Source organism: Colobus angolensis, unplaced genomic scaffold (genome assembly GCF_000951035.1).
Source record: "Colobus angolensis palliatus isolate OR3802 unplaced genomic scaffold, Cang.pa_1.0 Scaffold38, whole genome shotgun sequence".
NCBI classification, from domain to species: Eukaryota; Metazoa; Chordata; class Mammalia; order Primates; family Cercopithecidae; genus Colobus; species Colobus angolensis.
In genome coordinates, this window is record NW_012117154.1 from 9,217,647 (window position 1) to 9,233,268 (window position 15,622).

General features: G+C 53.7%; 2 protein-coding genes across 4 annotated transcripts in view; one reads left to right on the forward strand and one right to left on the reverse strand.

Moving 5' to 3' along the window:
* The window catches only part of COL18A1 (collagen, type XVIII, alpha 1), a 56,012-nt gene extending 51,114 nt beyond the window's left edge, over positions 1-4,898 (forward strand). For both annotated transcript variants that reach the window (XM_011954194.1, XM_011954195.1), the window contains exons 38-41: positions 1,033-1,278; positions 1,719-1,916; positions 2,631-2,746; positions 3,724-4,898. In XM_011954194.1, the coding sequence (XP_011809584.1) occupies positions 1,033-1,278; positions 1,719-1,916; positions 2,631-2,746; positions 3,724-3,934 (771 nt within the window). In that variant the 3' untranslated portion in view covers positions 3,935-4,898. The remainder of the gene's footprint in view (positions 1-1,032; positions 1,279-1,718; positions 1,917-2,630; positions 2,747-3,723) is intronic.
* A 376-nt stretch (positions 4,899-5,274) lies between these two features.
* SLC19A1 (solute carrier family 19 (folate transporter), member 1) overlaps positions 5,275-15,622 on the reverse strand; it is a 30,904-nt gene continuing 20,556 nt past the window's right edge. The window contains exon 5 of one of the 2 annotated variants that reach the window (XM_011954193.1): positions 5,275-6,621. In XM_011954193.1, coding sequence (XP_011809583.1) covers positions 6,445-6,621 — 177 coding nt within the window. In that variant the 3' untranslated portion in view covers positions 5,275-6,444. Of the gene's footprint in view, positions 6,622-6,949; positions 7,912-15,622 lie in introns of those variants that run through there. The other variant, XM_011954192.1, reaches the window with a different exon arrangement.

Here is a 15,622-nt window from a genome sequence, read left to right on the forward strand (position 1 = left end):
TGGATGGATGGTGGACAGGTGGGTGAGTGGATAGGTGGGTAGATGGTGGACAGGTGGATGAGTGGATGGGTGAGTGGATGGGTAGGTAGATGGGGAGGTGGATGGATGCGTGGATGATGGACAGGTGGGTGAGTGGATGGATGGTGCACAGGTGGGTGAGTAGCTGGGTAGATGGATGGTGGACAGGTGGGTGAGTGGATGGGTGGGTGGATGGATGGTGCAAAGCTGGGTGAATATTTTCGTTTTCCTAAGTGTTGCGTCCGCCTGCTGTTGGCCCCTCCTTGAGTACAGGTCATGACTCCTTAATTGGCTCAGGAGTGAAGCCTGATGTGGAGCAGTGTCGGGCTGTGCAGCAGCCGGTCTCCTCACAGGGTTCAGCCCAGTCTGCTCTCGCTCATTTCCCGATTCATTCATTCATTCAGTCGGCCAGTCAATAGTCACGGCCCCTCCTGTGTGCCGGGTGGCCATGGATATTGCCCTGGGTAGCACACAGCCCGGCCCTGTGGAGTGGACAGTGGGGACAGCAATGTGGACGCAGTGCAGGTGGATGGCAGCTGGGTCAGGAGGGGCTCAGGGCTGTGGGGAAAGGTGCAGAATCAGGGGAATCCGGACTGGGGTGCAGACCTGGGGGCTGGGATTTCTAGGGTGGAGGTCACCTCTGAGGGAGACAGAGCAAGGGCTCAGGGACATGAGAAGGTTGGAGGTCGCTGCGCTTAGGTCAGGGGCCCTAAATTGGAGCCACAGCAAGGAGAGGGCAGGTCAGGGCATGTGGTCAGTGAGGCCCACGGCTTCTGCGCACGGCTGGGTCTGGGGGCCTGAGCAGAGGTGACCACGATCCAGTGCCACAGCAGGTAGGACTCCCCGCCCTTACTCCTGACCCCACCCCCGGCAAGGCAGCTCCAGGGTCGGGGGCACAGTGCCCTGCTTGCCAGCTTGGAGCGCAGCCCCTCACACAGCCCAGAGGAGGACACAGATGGAGGAGGGGCAAGCGGAGGGCCCCCTGCTGACAGGCGCCGCATCTCCCACCTGCAGGACAACGAAGTGGCTGCCTTGCAGCCCCCCGTGGTGCAGCTGCACGACAGCAACCCCTACCCCCGGCGGGAGTACCCCCACCCCACCGCAAGGCCCTGGCGGGCAGACGACATCCTGGCCAGCCCCCCTCGCCTGCCCGAGCCCCAGCCCTACCCTGGAGCCCCACACCACAGCTCCTACGTGCACCTGCGGCCGGCGCTCCCCACGAGCCCACCCGCCCACACCCACCGTGACTTCCAGCCCGTGGTGAGTGCCCCCATAGTGGGCTCGGCTCCATCTAGCCCCTCGGCTCTCGGGGCAGCAGAAGAGGACCCAGCCCCTGCAGAGCTGCTGGGGGTCCCAGGCTTCGGCCATGGGTGGGTGTCTGGTGGCTCAGCCTGGGACTTGCCCTCTGGTGGCCAAGCAGCGGTCATGAAAGTCCAGCCCCTATCATGGGGCTTGAGGACCCGGCGTGCCTCCGCCTGCAGCGGCAGCTGGCGGGGCACCCACGTGGCCCGGGGCTGCTCTGACCCGGCGGGGTATGGGGGCTGCTGCCTGGGCCCCTCAGTGTGTCCCTTGGGCATTTCCCGCTCAGCCCCCCTTGGCCGTGCCTGTCCATACAGGTGCGGGGCCGGGGTGGGGCGCCCAGGGCCTGGGTGCAGGGTGCAGCATGGGACACAGCCCCTGATGTGCCCCTCTCCCCACAGCTCCACCTGGTTGCACTCAACAGCCCCCTGCCGGGCAGCATGCGGGGCATCCGTGGGGCCGACTTCCAGTGCTTCCAGCAGGCGCGGGCTGTGGGGCTGGCGGGCACCTTCCGCGCCTTCCTGTCCTCGCGGCTGCAGGACCTGTACAGCATCGTGCGCCGTGCCGACCGCGCAGCCGTGCCCATCGTCAACCTCAAGGTGGGTCAGTCCAGTCCTGAGGGCCCCCATGTGACTTCTGGGGTGAACTCCCAGCGGGGGGATCCCCTCGAGGACCGCTAGAGGCCGCCATGGTAGACACTGCCACCCAGGCTGGTGACTTCAGGGCAGGCTCCAGGTGGGTCACATCCCATGAGGCTCAGGCCAGGGCCTCTGCATCCCTGGGCACTGCCGCCTCCCCTAGGCCATCCCATGAGGCCCCCCACGTGGTCGCCTGACCCCCACTCCCCCGGCAGTGCCTCTCAGAGGCTCCCGTGCTACTGGCCCGAGTGTCCACACAGGTGACAGGCCTCACATACAAGCCTGCAATCAGGAACCGTCCCTTGGGCCTCCAGTGCCACCCAGCCTGGTGGCCCCTCTGCCACAGCACCCCCCTCCATGTTGCTTTATTCTGTGGCTCCTTTTCGTGCACTGGGCTGTTTCTGGGTGCCCTGGGGAGGACCACATTCCCAGAAGCAACAGCAGAGGGGTCACAGACCCAGGGTCCAGGGCTGGGAGCAGGCGGCTGCGGCCCGGTGCTCCCCACCCTCTTACAGCCTGGCATGAGGGGACAGGGTCCCCTGCCTTAGCTGAGGCCTCTTGGAGTCTGCAGAGGCTGCCTGGCCAGGCCTGGCTTCCCTGCGCTTGTTCCCCGGCGGGACGTGCCCAGAGGCTGCAAAAGCCCCTCCGCCCACACACACACGGTTTCTCCTCCAGGATGAGCTGCTGTTTCCCAGCTGGGAGGCTTTGTTCACAGGCTCTGAGGGTCCGCTGAAGCCCGGGGCACGCATCTTCTCCTTTGACGGCAAGGACGTCCTGAGGCACCCCACCTGGTAGGTTCCCAGTGCCGTGTGAGCAGTTCTGAGAGCCCCAGCCAGGGAAGGCGGACAGGCAGGTGGGCAGGCGTGTGCCCAGTGCTCCTAAGAGCAGTTCCCCCTAAGTTTTGGGACAGATCTTATACATGCTCATTACTTAAAAATTATAAAATCCAAAAGAGCATTGAGAAAAATGAAAACTGCTCTGATAAGTAATCATTAGCATGTGTTTGAGAGGAATGTAGTTCTAAGAATGCCTTTAAGCGCTCCCGGCCCTCTGCCCATGGCGGGTAGACTCCAAGTCTCCCAGGATGTCACCAAACCCGTGGTCAGCCATGTAAGCGTCGCAGTGAGTTTATTCACGGAGAATAAACTCCTCAAAGGACAACACAGAGTCCGAGCATGCGTGCCCTTAAAATGTTGACAGAAATTTCCAGGGTGTCCAGAAGAACGCTTCATCCCAAATGTCGCTGTGCCCTCCCCACATAAGCGCCCCGATTCTTCCAACACTCATGCTTTTAGGGGTGTCTCGGGGTGCCACACAGCGTGTCCCCAGCAGTGCCTGGCCATCTGCTGTAACGGAGATGCACCTGCCAAGGGTCTCTGACAGGAGCGCTGTGGGTGGGGCTGGGCCACAGGGCAGGCCGGAGGCCAGGAGCCCAGGAGGCGGAGCTGCTTCCTGGCAAGGCAGCCGCAGGAAGCCTGTGCTTAGCAGGCAAGAGGGCCAGGTGCACCCAGCCAGGCCACGCCCTGGGCCCTCTCCCCTCTGCTGTGGGTGTGTGGCAGCAGCAGCATGGGGTGCAGTCTGGGAGATGCGGCTCCCTCCACAGGCAGCCAGCAGGGAGGCCACGTGGCCCTCCAGGTTGTGGGAGCCTCTGCAGCCCCGTTACCCCTAGGGCTGGCCTCCTGCCTCCACCTTTCCTGCCTGGGGGGGGTGGCCTCCGCCCTAAGCAGAGCAGGTCTGGGTGTGACTGACGGCCTGGCGTCTCTTACAGGCCCCAGAAGAGCGTGTGGCATGGCTCGGACCCCAGCGGGCGCAGGCTGACTGAGAGCTACTGCGAGACGTGGCGGACAGCGTCTCCCTCGGTCACAGGTCAGGCCTCCTCCCTGCTGGGGGGCAGGCTCCTAGGGCAGAATGCCGCAAGCTGCCACCACGCCTATATCGTCCTCTGCATCGAGAACAGCTTCATGACTGCCTCCAAGTAGCCACCGCCTGGATGCGGATGGCCGGAGAGGACGGGCGGCTCGGAGGAAGCAGCCACTGTGGGCAGGGAGTGGCCGGCCAGCCCCCGGCCCTGGCAGCCATACTTTCCTGTATAGTTCATGTGTCATGTAATCCTCAAGAAATAAAAGGAAGCCAAAGAGTGTATTTTTTTAAAAGTTTAAAACGGAAGCCTGATGCTGACATTCACCTGCCCCAGCTCTCCCCTGAGCTGTGAGCCCAGCTGGCGCAGCCTGGGTCAGGCAGGCTGCAGTATCATGCCCTGTGCAGCCTCTTGGCCTGAATCAGACCACGGCTTGATTTCTCCAGGATTTCCTCCTCTGGGAAGCTGTGCTCGCCCTGGCAAGTGCCAACTTCATCTTCCACCTAGCACCTCCGTTCTGTGCCCAAAACCCAGACCTGGTAGCAGACGGGCCCCGTGAGGCAATGGGAGCTGTGGCCACACTCAGCACAGGGCCACCTGGGCTGTCCTCCAGGGTGTGCTTGCCCTGCGGTAGATGGGAGGGGGCTCAGGTTTCTGGGGCTAGGGGCAACCCCTTCTGCTCCGCTCTGGGCTGTTCACAGCAACCCCAGGCGGGAGCAGGTTTCCAAGCTCAGAGGCCCACTGTGACCCCCGGCTCTGGCCTGTCCTCCAACATCACGCACAGGAGCCTGGGGCTGGCCTCCCAAATGACCCATGAGATACATCCAAAGCAGACAGCTCCATGCTGGCCAAGTCCAAGCTGGAAGATACGAGGGACCTGTGAGTTGGGGTCTGGCAGCCTCCCATCCAGGGCCCCCATCTCACGCACCCGGCTGGGACTTGGCTCAGCCAGCACTTGTCCAGCTGAGTACCAGGATGGAACAAGGCCACGTCGAAGAGGCTGAGGCTGGCACAGGACATGTGGCAGCCAGCGCACAGGGCAGTGGGGAAGGGCTGCCATCTGGGCACTGCCCACGGAGAGGCTGTCTCTTAGGAAACCCACATCCTTGCCCTCTTTGGGACTGAAGGGGACACCCAGGGTGCACACAGGCTGCCCTGCAGGCGAACAAAGCAGCCACGAGATGCGACGAGGTCCTGTCACAGCCACCCGTGACATCTGGCAGCATCGACACCAGAGTCATTCGTTGTGTGGAGGGACAAGTGGACTCAGGGCAGTGCCAGGCTGACCACAGCACGCCAGCACACACCTGCCTGGGGACTGCGACGAAACTGGTGGGGCTGGTTCTGTAACTGTGTGTGATGTGAAGCCAATTCAGACAGGTAAATAAAAGTGACCTTTTACACTGACTCTTGGTTTGCAAGAGCCTTCACTGTCACAGGAAGGACACAATTCTCCAAAAGGAGTCCTCAGGAGTCTTCTATCCCTGGACTGCCCCACTGGCAGAACCCGAGTGTGCACAGGCATGCAGTTACATGGGGGTATGCATGCCTGGGCATACACAGGTGTGCAGGAGCATCCATAGTGTACACAGGCACACAGGCATGCACAGGTGTGTGGACACACACCAACACTCTCAAGTCTCTCCTCACAGCAGGACCTGCCTTGCTCCCGGGAACATTCTGACAGCCATCCCTGTCCTGGTGGCCAGGTGAGTGCAGGACTCAGAGGCGGGCAGGCGGTGGGTGCAGTGAGCGGGCTGCGGAGGGAGCAAGCCCTTGCCTGGGGGGCGGGTTCTGATGACAGCGTGGGCCTCCCCAGTGACGCTCTGGCCCATGGCACAGGCCCAGCCCACCTCCACCCATCACATCCTGCTAGATCTACGAGCCCAGGAAATGGTTGGTACAGACCCTTCCCAGCAGGGTCCCCAGGGTGGCCAGGACAGGGCCCCTGCATGCGCCCAGGACCACAGCCCTGTCCGACCAGCACCATCTACCGACTCGGGCCATCTTCCACGTGCAGCCTCTGCTTCAATCCAGGGTACCCCAAGATGCCTGCTCCCCTGAGCCACCTCGGGAGACCCCTGGGTCGAGCAGCTCCAGCGGCCCCTCCCCAGCCAGAGATTCTGTCCCCAGCTCTCTGTGTGGAGCCGGTAAGCAGCCAGCCATTCACCCGGGGCCGCTGAGATGTGGCAGAGGCCCTGCAGGATAGGCCCACTGACGGGTTGTCGGGGGTCTCAGCTCATGGGCACCAAGGCCCTGAGTGGGCTGGTGGGGGGAGAAGGCTGGGATGCCTCTGCTGGCTTCCTCACTGACTGCCGACCCTCAACCCCCAGGCCAGGCTGACCCAGAATCAGAAGCCCTGGGCACACTCACGTAACAAGTGTGTTTGATGTATGTGGGAAGAGCGTTCACATCACATCAGATGGTCCGGCACCTGTGGGCAAGGCACTAGCGCTCCTTAGACCCCGAGGCCGCTGGGACATACTTCCCGAGCGCCCACCATGAAGGCAGCTCCCCCGCGGCTCCCCAGCCAGGCAAGCCCCGCACACACCAAGGCCAGCACGTCTGCGGTGATCGGGACCAGTTCTCTCCGGGCTGGCACAAGCGTGGGAGCAGCTGAGGACCTGCAGGTCAGGATGGACACACTTCAGAAGGACAGACAGGACCATGGAGGGCTGCCCTTAGGGTGGGAGAGAGCAACCAGCTCCGAGGACCAGAGCCGCTGCTCCCCTCTGATGAGGATGCGTCTGCCGCCAACCTGAGATGGCTTTTCCACAGAGACAGAGAAGCCACGTGCAGTTCTTCATTCTACGTCAGTTTAAAAAAAAAAAAAAAGGGCCGGGGGCGCGGTGGCTCACGCCTGTAATCCCAGCACTTCGGGAGGCCGAGGCGGGAGGATCACGAGGTCAGGAGATCGAGACCATCCTGGCTAACACGGTGAAACCCCGTCTCTACTAAAAATACAAAAAAAAAATTAGCCGGGCGTGGCAGCGGGCGCCTGTAGTCCCAGCTACACAGGAGGCTGAGGCAGGAGAATGGCGGGAACCCGGGAGGTGGAGCTTGCAGTGAGCCGAGATGGCGCCACTGCACTCCAGCCTGGGCAACAGAGTGAGACTCCATCTCAAAAAAAAAAAAAAAAAGCAGAGCATCTGCCAAAACGCAAGAGCACCGAGGATGACCAGCAATGTCACAGCTCAGCTACGCCCGGGGGCCTAGGCTCCCACCCTGCCCTAGAGGGCTCAGAACTCCTGTGTGGCCAGCGTCCCCTGAGCTGGTATCTAAGGCCACTTCACCAGCCCGGAGGGGCGCAGATTTGTCTCAAGTCCCCCAAGGGGCATGAGCCAGTGAGGCCTGGTGGACATAGGAGCCCGCCACCCACCTCTTCCAGCAACCAAAGCCCGCGGGGCACAGCGCAGGGACAGCATGGCCAGGCAGCTGCCCTGAGTGTCGCCAGCAGGCTGTGGCCACCGCTAGAGTGCAGCACAGGGTGGGGGGAATCCCAGGGGACCTGCCAGCAGGCTAAGCGGAGGCCCCCGTGGCTAAGGCAAGCGACCTTCGAGGCAGGGGTCACAGGGATGTAGCGAGGGCCACCTGCAAAGTTACCAGAGGGGCCCCCGAGAGTCACTGGTTCACATTCTGAACACTGTCACTTGGATGACGCTGCAAACCCAGCCTGCTGACAGCAGGAGGATGGACAGCCGGCTGGGGATAGGTCTCATCTGCAGCGTCAGAGCCTGAGGCCTGGGCGGAGCATGGAGTGCAGGCAGAAGGGACTGTCACTGGGCTCAGGAATCCAGCTGCCTGCAGGGCCGGGGCTGGGGCTGGGTCGCCCTGTCTCTGCTCCAGGAACGCTGGCCCCACAGTCCCCAGGCCATCTTCTGGGGAGAGCGGCGGGCTGTGGGCTGGCTGCAGGCCTCCGAGGCCCTTGTCCTGCACGCTCAGCTCCTGTGCTGCCTTCTCCTCCGCGGGACTCCTCAGACCCTGGGCCGGGGGCAGCGGCATGTGGTGGCCCCGCTGGCAGTGCCACAGGCCATCCAGCATGGCCCCCAAGAAGTAGATGATGGACAGGATCAGGAAGTACACAGAGTAGAAGTGGAACTGGAAAGAGAGGCAGGTGAGGCGGGTGAGGGGGGCCTGGCTGGGATGGTGGCACCCTACACCCCAACGCCTGCTCCCAGGCTCATCCTCCTCCAGCTCAGAGGCTGAGCCTGAACATGACACAGCAGTCAGAGGCCAGCCCCAGGAGCAGGTGCCACAGTGCTCACCACAGCCCCCCTTCCCGCCACAGCCTGGCACAGGCCTGAAGAGGGGCTCCCGCCATTTCCCAAGAACCCCTTGGAACCTGGCAAGTGGCTCTGCATGGCCTGCAGTGTCTGCTCCTGAGGCCCCTGCTTGGTGGTGCCTGCTGCCCATCCATGGTGCTGAGACAACAGGAGGACGCCCATGAGGGCTAGAATGTCCCCCCGGGCAGATCAGGGTGAGGACAGCCACAGCAGGTGACCGGGATCTGCTCCCCAGGGCTTCACGCCCAGAGCGGCCCTTCAGCAGCCTGCACACGAAGCCCGTCTCCGCCTTGGCGGTGGAAGCTGTGCTACGATGACCAGAAGGAGCGGCACCAGCAGCAGCCACGTCTCTCCTGATTCTCACAGCTGCCAGGGGCAGGAGGGACTGGAGATGTCCCTGGGACACCAGGGAGGGACCTGATCATTCCTGGAGGTGCAGAGGGTTCAGGAGGCTGCAGTGCTTTCAGGACATCTGTGGGCAGAGCCCAATGAGTCCCGCCCAAGACCCCGAGGCCCCAACTCCACGCCCGCAGGCCAGAATCCCTGCAGCCTGTCGGCACCGGCACCCTTCCAGGAAAACTGTTTTTAAAGCAAACTCAGAAGATGGGGCTGACACACTTCTCCCTGTTCTCCTACCCAAGACACTGAGATAAAAACCTGGGAAGACTCTGAAAGCGGGAGCGAGGCGGGCAGACCGGCCGGGCCCCTGGGGTCTGGGGAGCTGTGCCACGCAGAGCTCCCTGGGGGCTTTTCTTTTCGCCTTAGATATTTTGAAACTGAAGAAGGCAGCAGGCTGGAAATGCCAACAGATGCAGAAAAAAGAGCCCATGAAAGCAGCTCTCTCTGGCCTCAGACCCAGGGAAGGAGCAGCCCAACATGAGGAAAGACCTTTTGACAGGAATCGCCCTGCTCCCTGCAGACACCAGACCTCGGTTCCACCCACCATGTCAGCAAGGACCCCTCACCCTCCGCAGCCTGTAACAAGGACCCCCAAGTCCCCTGCAGGGTGGTATCAGAGAACACCAGTGGGCACGACAGCTTTCACTCCCACTGGCTGGTAAAGATGCCCACCCTCACCCGCATGAGTCAGCGGAGACCACAGAGAAGCCTCGACTGTCACCCCAAAGCCTCATGGAGTCAGCGGAGACCACAGGGAAGCCTAGACTGTCAGCCCCAAAGCCTCATGGAGTCAGCGGAGACCACAGGGAAGCCTAGACTGTCAGCCCCAAAGCCTCATGGGGTCAGTGGAGATGACAGGGAAGCCTAGACTGTCACCCCAAAGCCTCATGGAGTCAGCGGAGACCATGTGGGGAGCCTAGACTGTCACCCTGAAACCCCATGGAGTCAGTGAAGACCATGTGGGGAGCGTGGCCTCTTATCCTCGCCCAGTAGTAAGAGGGTGCCCATCCCTCTCCATGCTGGGAGGTGTCAGAGGAGGTCAAGCAGGGAGTCCAGACTTTCACCCAACCCAGGAATAACAAGAATGTCCCAACCCTAGGGGCCTCAAGGGGACCCCAAGGGGAGCTGGACTCCCATCCTTGCCTGGCAACAAGAAGGAGCCCCCACCCAGCCACCCACCCTCGCTCAGGTGTCACGAAGGCTGAGTGGGAGCCTGGACTTCCACTCCTCCTCCCTGTAGCGAGGTGCACACCCCACTTGACCTGCTGGAGCTGCGTCAGCCACAACAGGATGCTGAAATTACATCATACCCAAAATGCTTGCATCTCACTAAAAAATCCCTTGGCACACTAAGCCACAAAGATCTCAAACTGAAAAACAGTAGACACCAACACTAAGACAACAGGGACGGTAGAATTCGCTGAGAAAGATCTTAAAGCAGTCACCATAAAAATGCTTCAGTGAACAATAACAAACACGCTGGAAACAAATGAAAAAACACAGTCTCAGCAAAGAAAGGGGAGAAATAAAAAAAATTTAGAACTGAAAAGTACAATCACCAAAATTTTAAAACTTAATGAATCATCTCAACAAAATAGAAGAGGCAGAGAAATGATCAATGAACTGGAGGTAGAAAAATAGAAATTATCCAACCTGAACAAAAGAAAAAATGGACTAAAAAAAAATGAACAAAGTCTCATTCCTTGTGGGGTTTCATAACATGAACCTAACATTTGTGATACGGGGGTTCTAGAAAAAGAGGAGAAAAGGAGTGGGGTTCAAAGAGCACTTTAGGAAATAATGGCTGAGAACTTCCCAAATTTGGTGAGACGTACACTGCAGATTCATGAAGCTGAGCAAACCCCAAACAGAAAACCCAAACAAAATCACACCAACACATAACATATTCAAACTTCTATAAGCTAACGATAAAAATAAGTAAAAAAATCTTGGTAGTGGCCAGAGAAAAATGACCCTTCATGGACAAGCAATTTGAATAACACTAATTTCTCATCAAAAATCCCGAAAGCTATGAGGAAGGGGCACCACATTTCTCACAGGCTAAAAAAAAGAACAGTCTACCCAACATCCTATATCCAGTGAAAACATCCTTCAAAAATAAAAGAACAATCAAGACAGTCAGGTGAAGAAAAACTAAGAGAAGAAATTCATAACCAGCAGATCTATCTAAAATAATGGCGCAAAAAGAAAAAAAAAAAAAACCAAGTTCTCAAAACAGAAAGGAAATTACTAAAGAAGGAAAGAATCTTGAAATAACAGGAAAGAGGAAATACCATAGTAGGCAACATTATGGGTATATAAAACAGACTTTCCTTCTTGAGTTTTCTAAAATATGTGTGATGATTAATGCAAAAATTACAATATTTTCTTATGTAGCACTAAAGGTATGTAAAGAAAATATTTAAGATAATTGTACTGTAAGCGGGAGATGATAAAGTGACATAAAGGCAGGCAAAGTTTCCATACTTCACTCAAACTAGTAATATAGTACATAAAGCAACCAAAAAAGCTATACTAAGTACATTCAAAAACACAACAGATAAACCAAACAAAATTCTAAAGGATGTACAAGTAACCCACTGGAAGCTGAAAAAAATGTAAACAGAAACTAAAAACAAGAGAATCAATGAAAAATTAAAAACGAAATGGCAGACTTAAGCCCTAATATACAAATTATCACATTAAATATAAATGGTCTAAATACACCAACTGTAAGACAGAGATTAGCAAAGTAGATTTTAAAACATGACTCAACCACGTGCTGTCTACAAGAAGCTCACCTCAAATATACCAAGATAGGAAGGCTGAAAGTAAAACGATGGAAAAAGATGTATCATGCAAACATTAATCAAAGGAAAGCAGGGGTGGCTATATTAATGTCAGGTAAAGTAAACTTCCGAGCAAAAAAAAAAAAAAAAAAAGACCAGAGACAGAGAAGGACATAATGTAATCCACTATTACACAATTGACAAGAAAGTCAGTCCACCAAGACAAATTTCAATCCCAAACGCGTATGCAACAAACAAAAGAGCCACCAATATGTGAAGCAAAAACATGACAGAACTGAAAGGAGAAATAGATCCACAATTATACTTAGGAAACTTCAATATCCCCTCTCAATAATAATAAAACTAGACAGAAAATCCACAAGAACTGAGAGGAAATCAATACCATCAGCCAATAGGATCCGATCAGCATTTATAGAACACTCCACCCAAAAGCAGAATATACATTCTTTCCAAGTGTCCACAGTATATCAAAACGGATAATATTCTGGGTCATAAGACAAATCTTAACAAATTTATAAGGACTGAAATAATTGTAGAATGTTTTCTGATCACAATATAATCAAAAAAGAAATTAATAACAGATAACAGGAAAATCTCAAAACACTTGGAAATTAAACAACAAAATTTGAGATAAGGATGCATCAAAAAACACACTGAACTGAATGAAAATGAAAACATAGCCTATTAAGATTTGTGGGATGCAACTAAAGCAGTACTGAGTGGGGAAATTTATAGCATTAGATGCATAAATTAGAAGAGAGGAAAAGTCTCAAATCGATAGCTCACCTCCAGAACCTAGAAAAAGAAGAGCAAAATAAATCTCAAGTAAGCAGAAATAAGGAATTAATAAAGTTCCAGCCAGTGCACTAAGAAAAAAAAATAAAAGATATACAGATCGGAAAGGAAGAAATTTTTGCAGACGTAATTATCTACATAGAAAATCTCAAGGAATTTAAAAAACAAAGACCAAAAAACAGAAACGCCTCCTAGAACTAGTAAGTACGCTCAGCAAAATTGCAGTATACAAGATAAACACACAAATACCAACTCTATTTCTATACACTAGCGATGAACACGTATACACTATTGGGTTCACTATTGTGAACCCATCCCCCAATTCATATGTTGAAGTCCTAACCCGCAATGTCACTGCATTTGAAGATAGGGCCTTTCAAAAGGTAATTACGGTTAAATGAGGTCATAAGGATGGCGTCTTACTCCAGCCTGACTGGCTGTCCTTATAAGCAGACAGCCACTAGCCAGGCACGGTGGCTCACGCCTGTAACCCCAGCACTTTGGGAGGCCGAGGCGGGTGGATCACCTGAGGTCTGGAGTTCGAGACCAGCCTGGCCAACATGGAGAAACCCCGTCTCTACTAAAAACACAAAGTTAGCCAGGTGTGGTGGCGCATGCCTGTAATCCCAGCTACTCGGGAGGCTGAGGAAGAATTGCTTGAACCCGGGAGGAGGAGGCTACGATCGGCCAAGATCACACCATTGTACCCTAGCCTGGGCAACAAGAGGGAAACTCAAAAAAAAAAAAAAAAAACCAGATACCAGGGAGGACCATACACATTAAAAAAGACCATATGAAGACAAAGGGAGAAAATGCCATCTGCAAGCCAAGAAGAGAGGCATCAGGAGAAAGCAACCTGCCAACACCTTAATCTCAGACTTCCAGCCTCCAGAACGGTGAGAGAATACATTTCTGTTGTTTGTCACCCAGTTTGTGATATTTGGCTATGGCAGCCCAAACAGACTAATGCAGATAACAAATTTCAAGATACGCTTTGATTTACTTAAAAAAAAGCATAAACTAAAACATGTACAGTACTCATATGCTGAAAACTACAAAATGCTGAAAGAAATCAAAGATCTAAATAATTGGAAAGATATGCTGTGTTCATGGATTGGAAAACAACACAGTCACCATGTCAGTTCTCCCAAAATTGATATACTGGCTTAATTGCAATTCCTGACAAAATCTGAGCAAGAATTTTTGTAGATATAGACAAGATTACTCTGAAATGTATATGGAAAGGCAAAGAAACTATAAGAGTCAAAACAATTTTGAATAAAAAGAAGTTGGAGGAATCAGTCTATCCAATTTCAAAACTTGCTAGAAAGCTTCATAACCAAGACGGTGTGATATTGGTACAACGGGAAACACACAGTTCAATGGAACAGGATAAAGAACCCAGAAGCAGGCTCACATAAATATGCCCAACTTTTGACAAAGGTGTAAAAGTAATTCAATGGGGAGAGCTGAGTCTTTTCAACAAACGATGCTGGAATAAATGGATACACAGGCCAAAAAAAAGTGACCTCAACCTAAACTTCACGTCTTTTTTTTTTTTTTTTTTTTTTTGAGACAGAGTCTCACTCTGTCACCCAGGCCGGAGTGCAGTGGCCAGATCTCAGCTCACTGCAAGCTCCGCCTCCCGGGTTTACGCCATTCTCCTGCCTCAGCCTCCCCAGTAGCTGGGACTACAGGCACCCGCCACCTCGCCCAGCTAGTTTTTGGTACTTTTTTAGTAGAGACGGGGTTTCACCGTGTTAGCCAGGATGGTCTCGATCTCCTGACCTCGTGATCCGCCCGTCTCGGCCTCCCAAAGTGCTGGGATTACAGGCTTCAGCCACCGCACCCGACCAAACTTCACATCTTACACAAAAATTAACTCAAAGCTGATCAGAGACTTAAATGTAAAAACACAAAACTTTAAAAAGAAATTTGAGGAAAATCTTCTGAATTTAGGGCTAGGCAAAGAGTTTCCATAAAAGGAAAAACTGTTAAATCAGACCTCGTGGGAGTTAAAAAAACACTTGTTCTGTAAAAGACCATGTTAAGTAGATGAAACAACAAGCTACAGAGTTGAAAAAAACTGCAGACTGTATATATCCAACAAAGGACTAAAATCTGGAATACACAAACAATGCTTAAAACTCAAGAGTATAAAAATGAACAATCCAATGAGAAAATGGGCAGAAGACGTGAAGATTTTGCAAATGGAAAATAAGGACATAAAAAGATGTTCAACATCATTATCCACCAGGGAAATGCAAATTAAAAGAACATTCTCCCCCAGGGAAATGCAAATTAAAACCACAATCAAATATCACTACACCTATCACAATGGCCAAAATAAAAACGAGTAGCAACACGACATACTGAAGACACTGTGACTCACCTCTCCAAGTCTGGTGGGGATACAAAAAGGTACAACTGCTGTGGAAAGTGGGTTTATTCTTCATAAACAGGCAACTACCTCGTGACCCAACATTTGCACTTCTGGGCGTGTGTCCCAGGGAAAGGAAAACCTATATTCACACAAAAACCTATAAAAGAATGTCTGTAGCAGCTTTATTTGTAATACCCCACACTGGAAACAAGTCTTTCATAGTGAAGGGTTAAATAAAGCGTGCTGCATCCACACCCTGGAACACCACTCAGCAGCAAGAAGGAATCAGCTAGAGCCACAATAACAACCTGGATAAATGTTCAGAGAACAATGTTGAGTGAAAAGCGCCAATCCCTACATGATACTGAATGCATAACTGTGTTTATATAACACTCCTGAAATGACAAACTTGTACAAGTGGAGAAGAGGGTAGTGGTTGCCAGGGGTTAAAGAGGAGGTGAGGCTGGGAGCAGGGTGGGCCGTGACTGTAAAGAGCGGCGTGAGGGATCCCTGTGGGGACAGAATGTTCTGGATCCCGACTGTCACCGTGCTGGTTGTGATGTGCTGCAGAATTGTAAGATGTGACCACTGCGAAAACTGGGTATGGGGTACATGGATCTCCCTGTATTATTTATTAATAAACAATTAATTTAAATAAATAAATAATACATAATTCAGCATGTGAATATAAGATTACCCAAATATAAAGCTTAATTTAAAAAGCAGGCAAACCAGGCAAGCTCCAGGCCTGTCTGCCCCGTGGTACTCCATCACGGCTCCCACCCGTCTCCAGACTCTACCCGCAACCAAGCCTGAACTCCTCCAGCTGTTCTCCCCATGCTGGAGGAGCGAGAGTGGACACTGGGCACCCAGTAACAGGCAGGGGGGCAAGATGAGCCGGCACCACCTCCTCTAGACCCAACAGGATGTCTAGCCATGAGCAAAATGCCCCACTAGTTACTTTTTAACCTGGAAATCAAACCAGCCAGAGAAAAGTCCGTGTGTTTTTTTTCTATGTGACAAGAGGCAGCCAGGAACCACAGGCCAGAACCTGCCTCCACCTCCCCACAGCCATCTCCCCACGGCCTCCATGGCCACACCGGGACAAGGACCAGAACCTGCCTCCACCTCCCCACAGC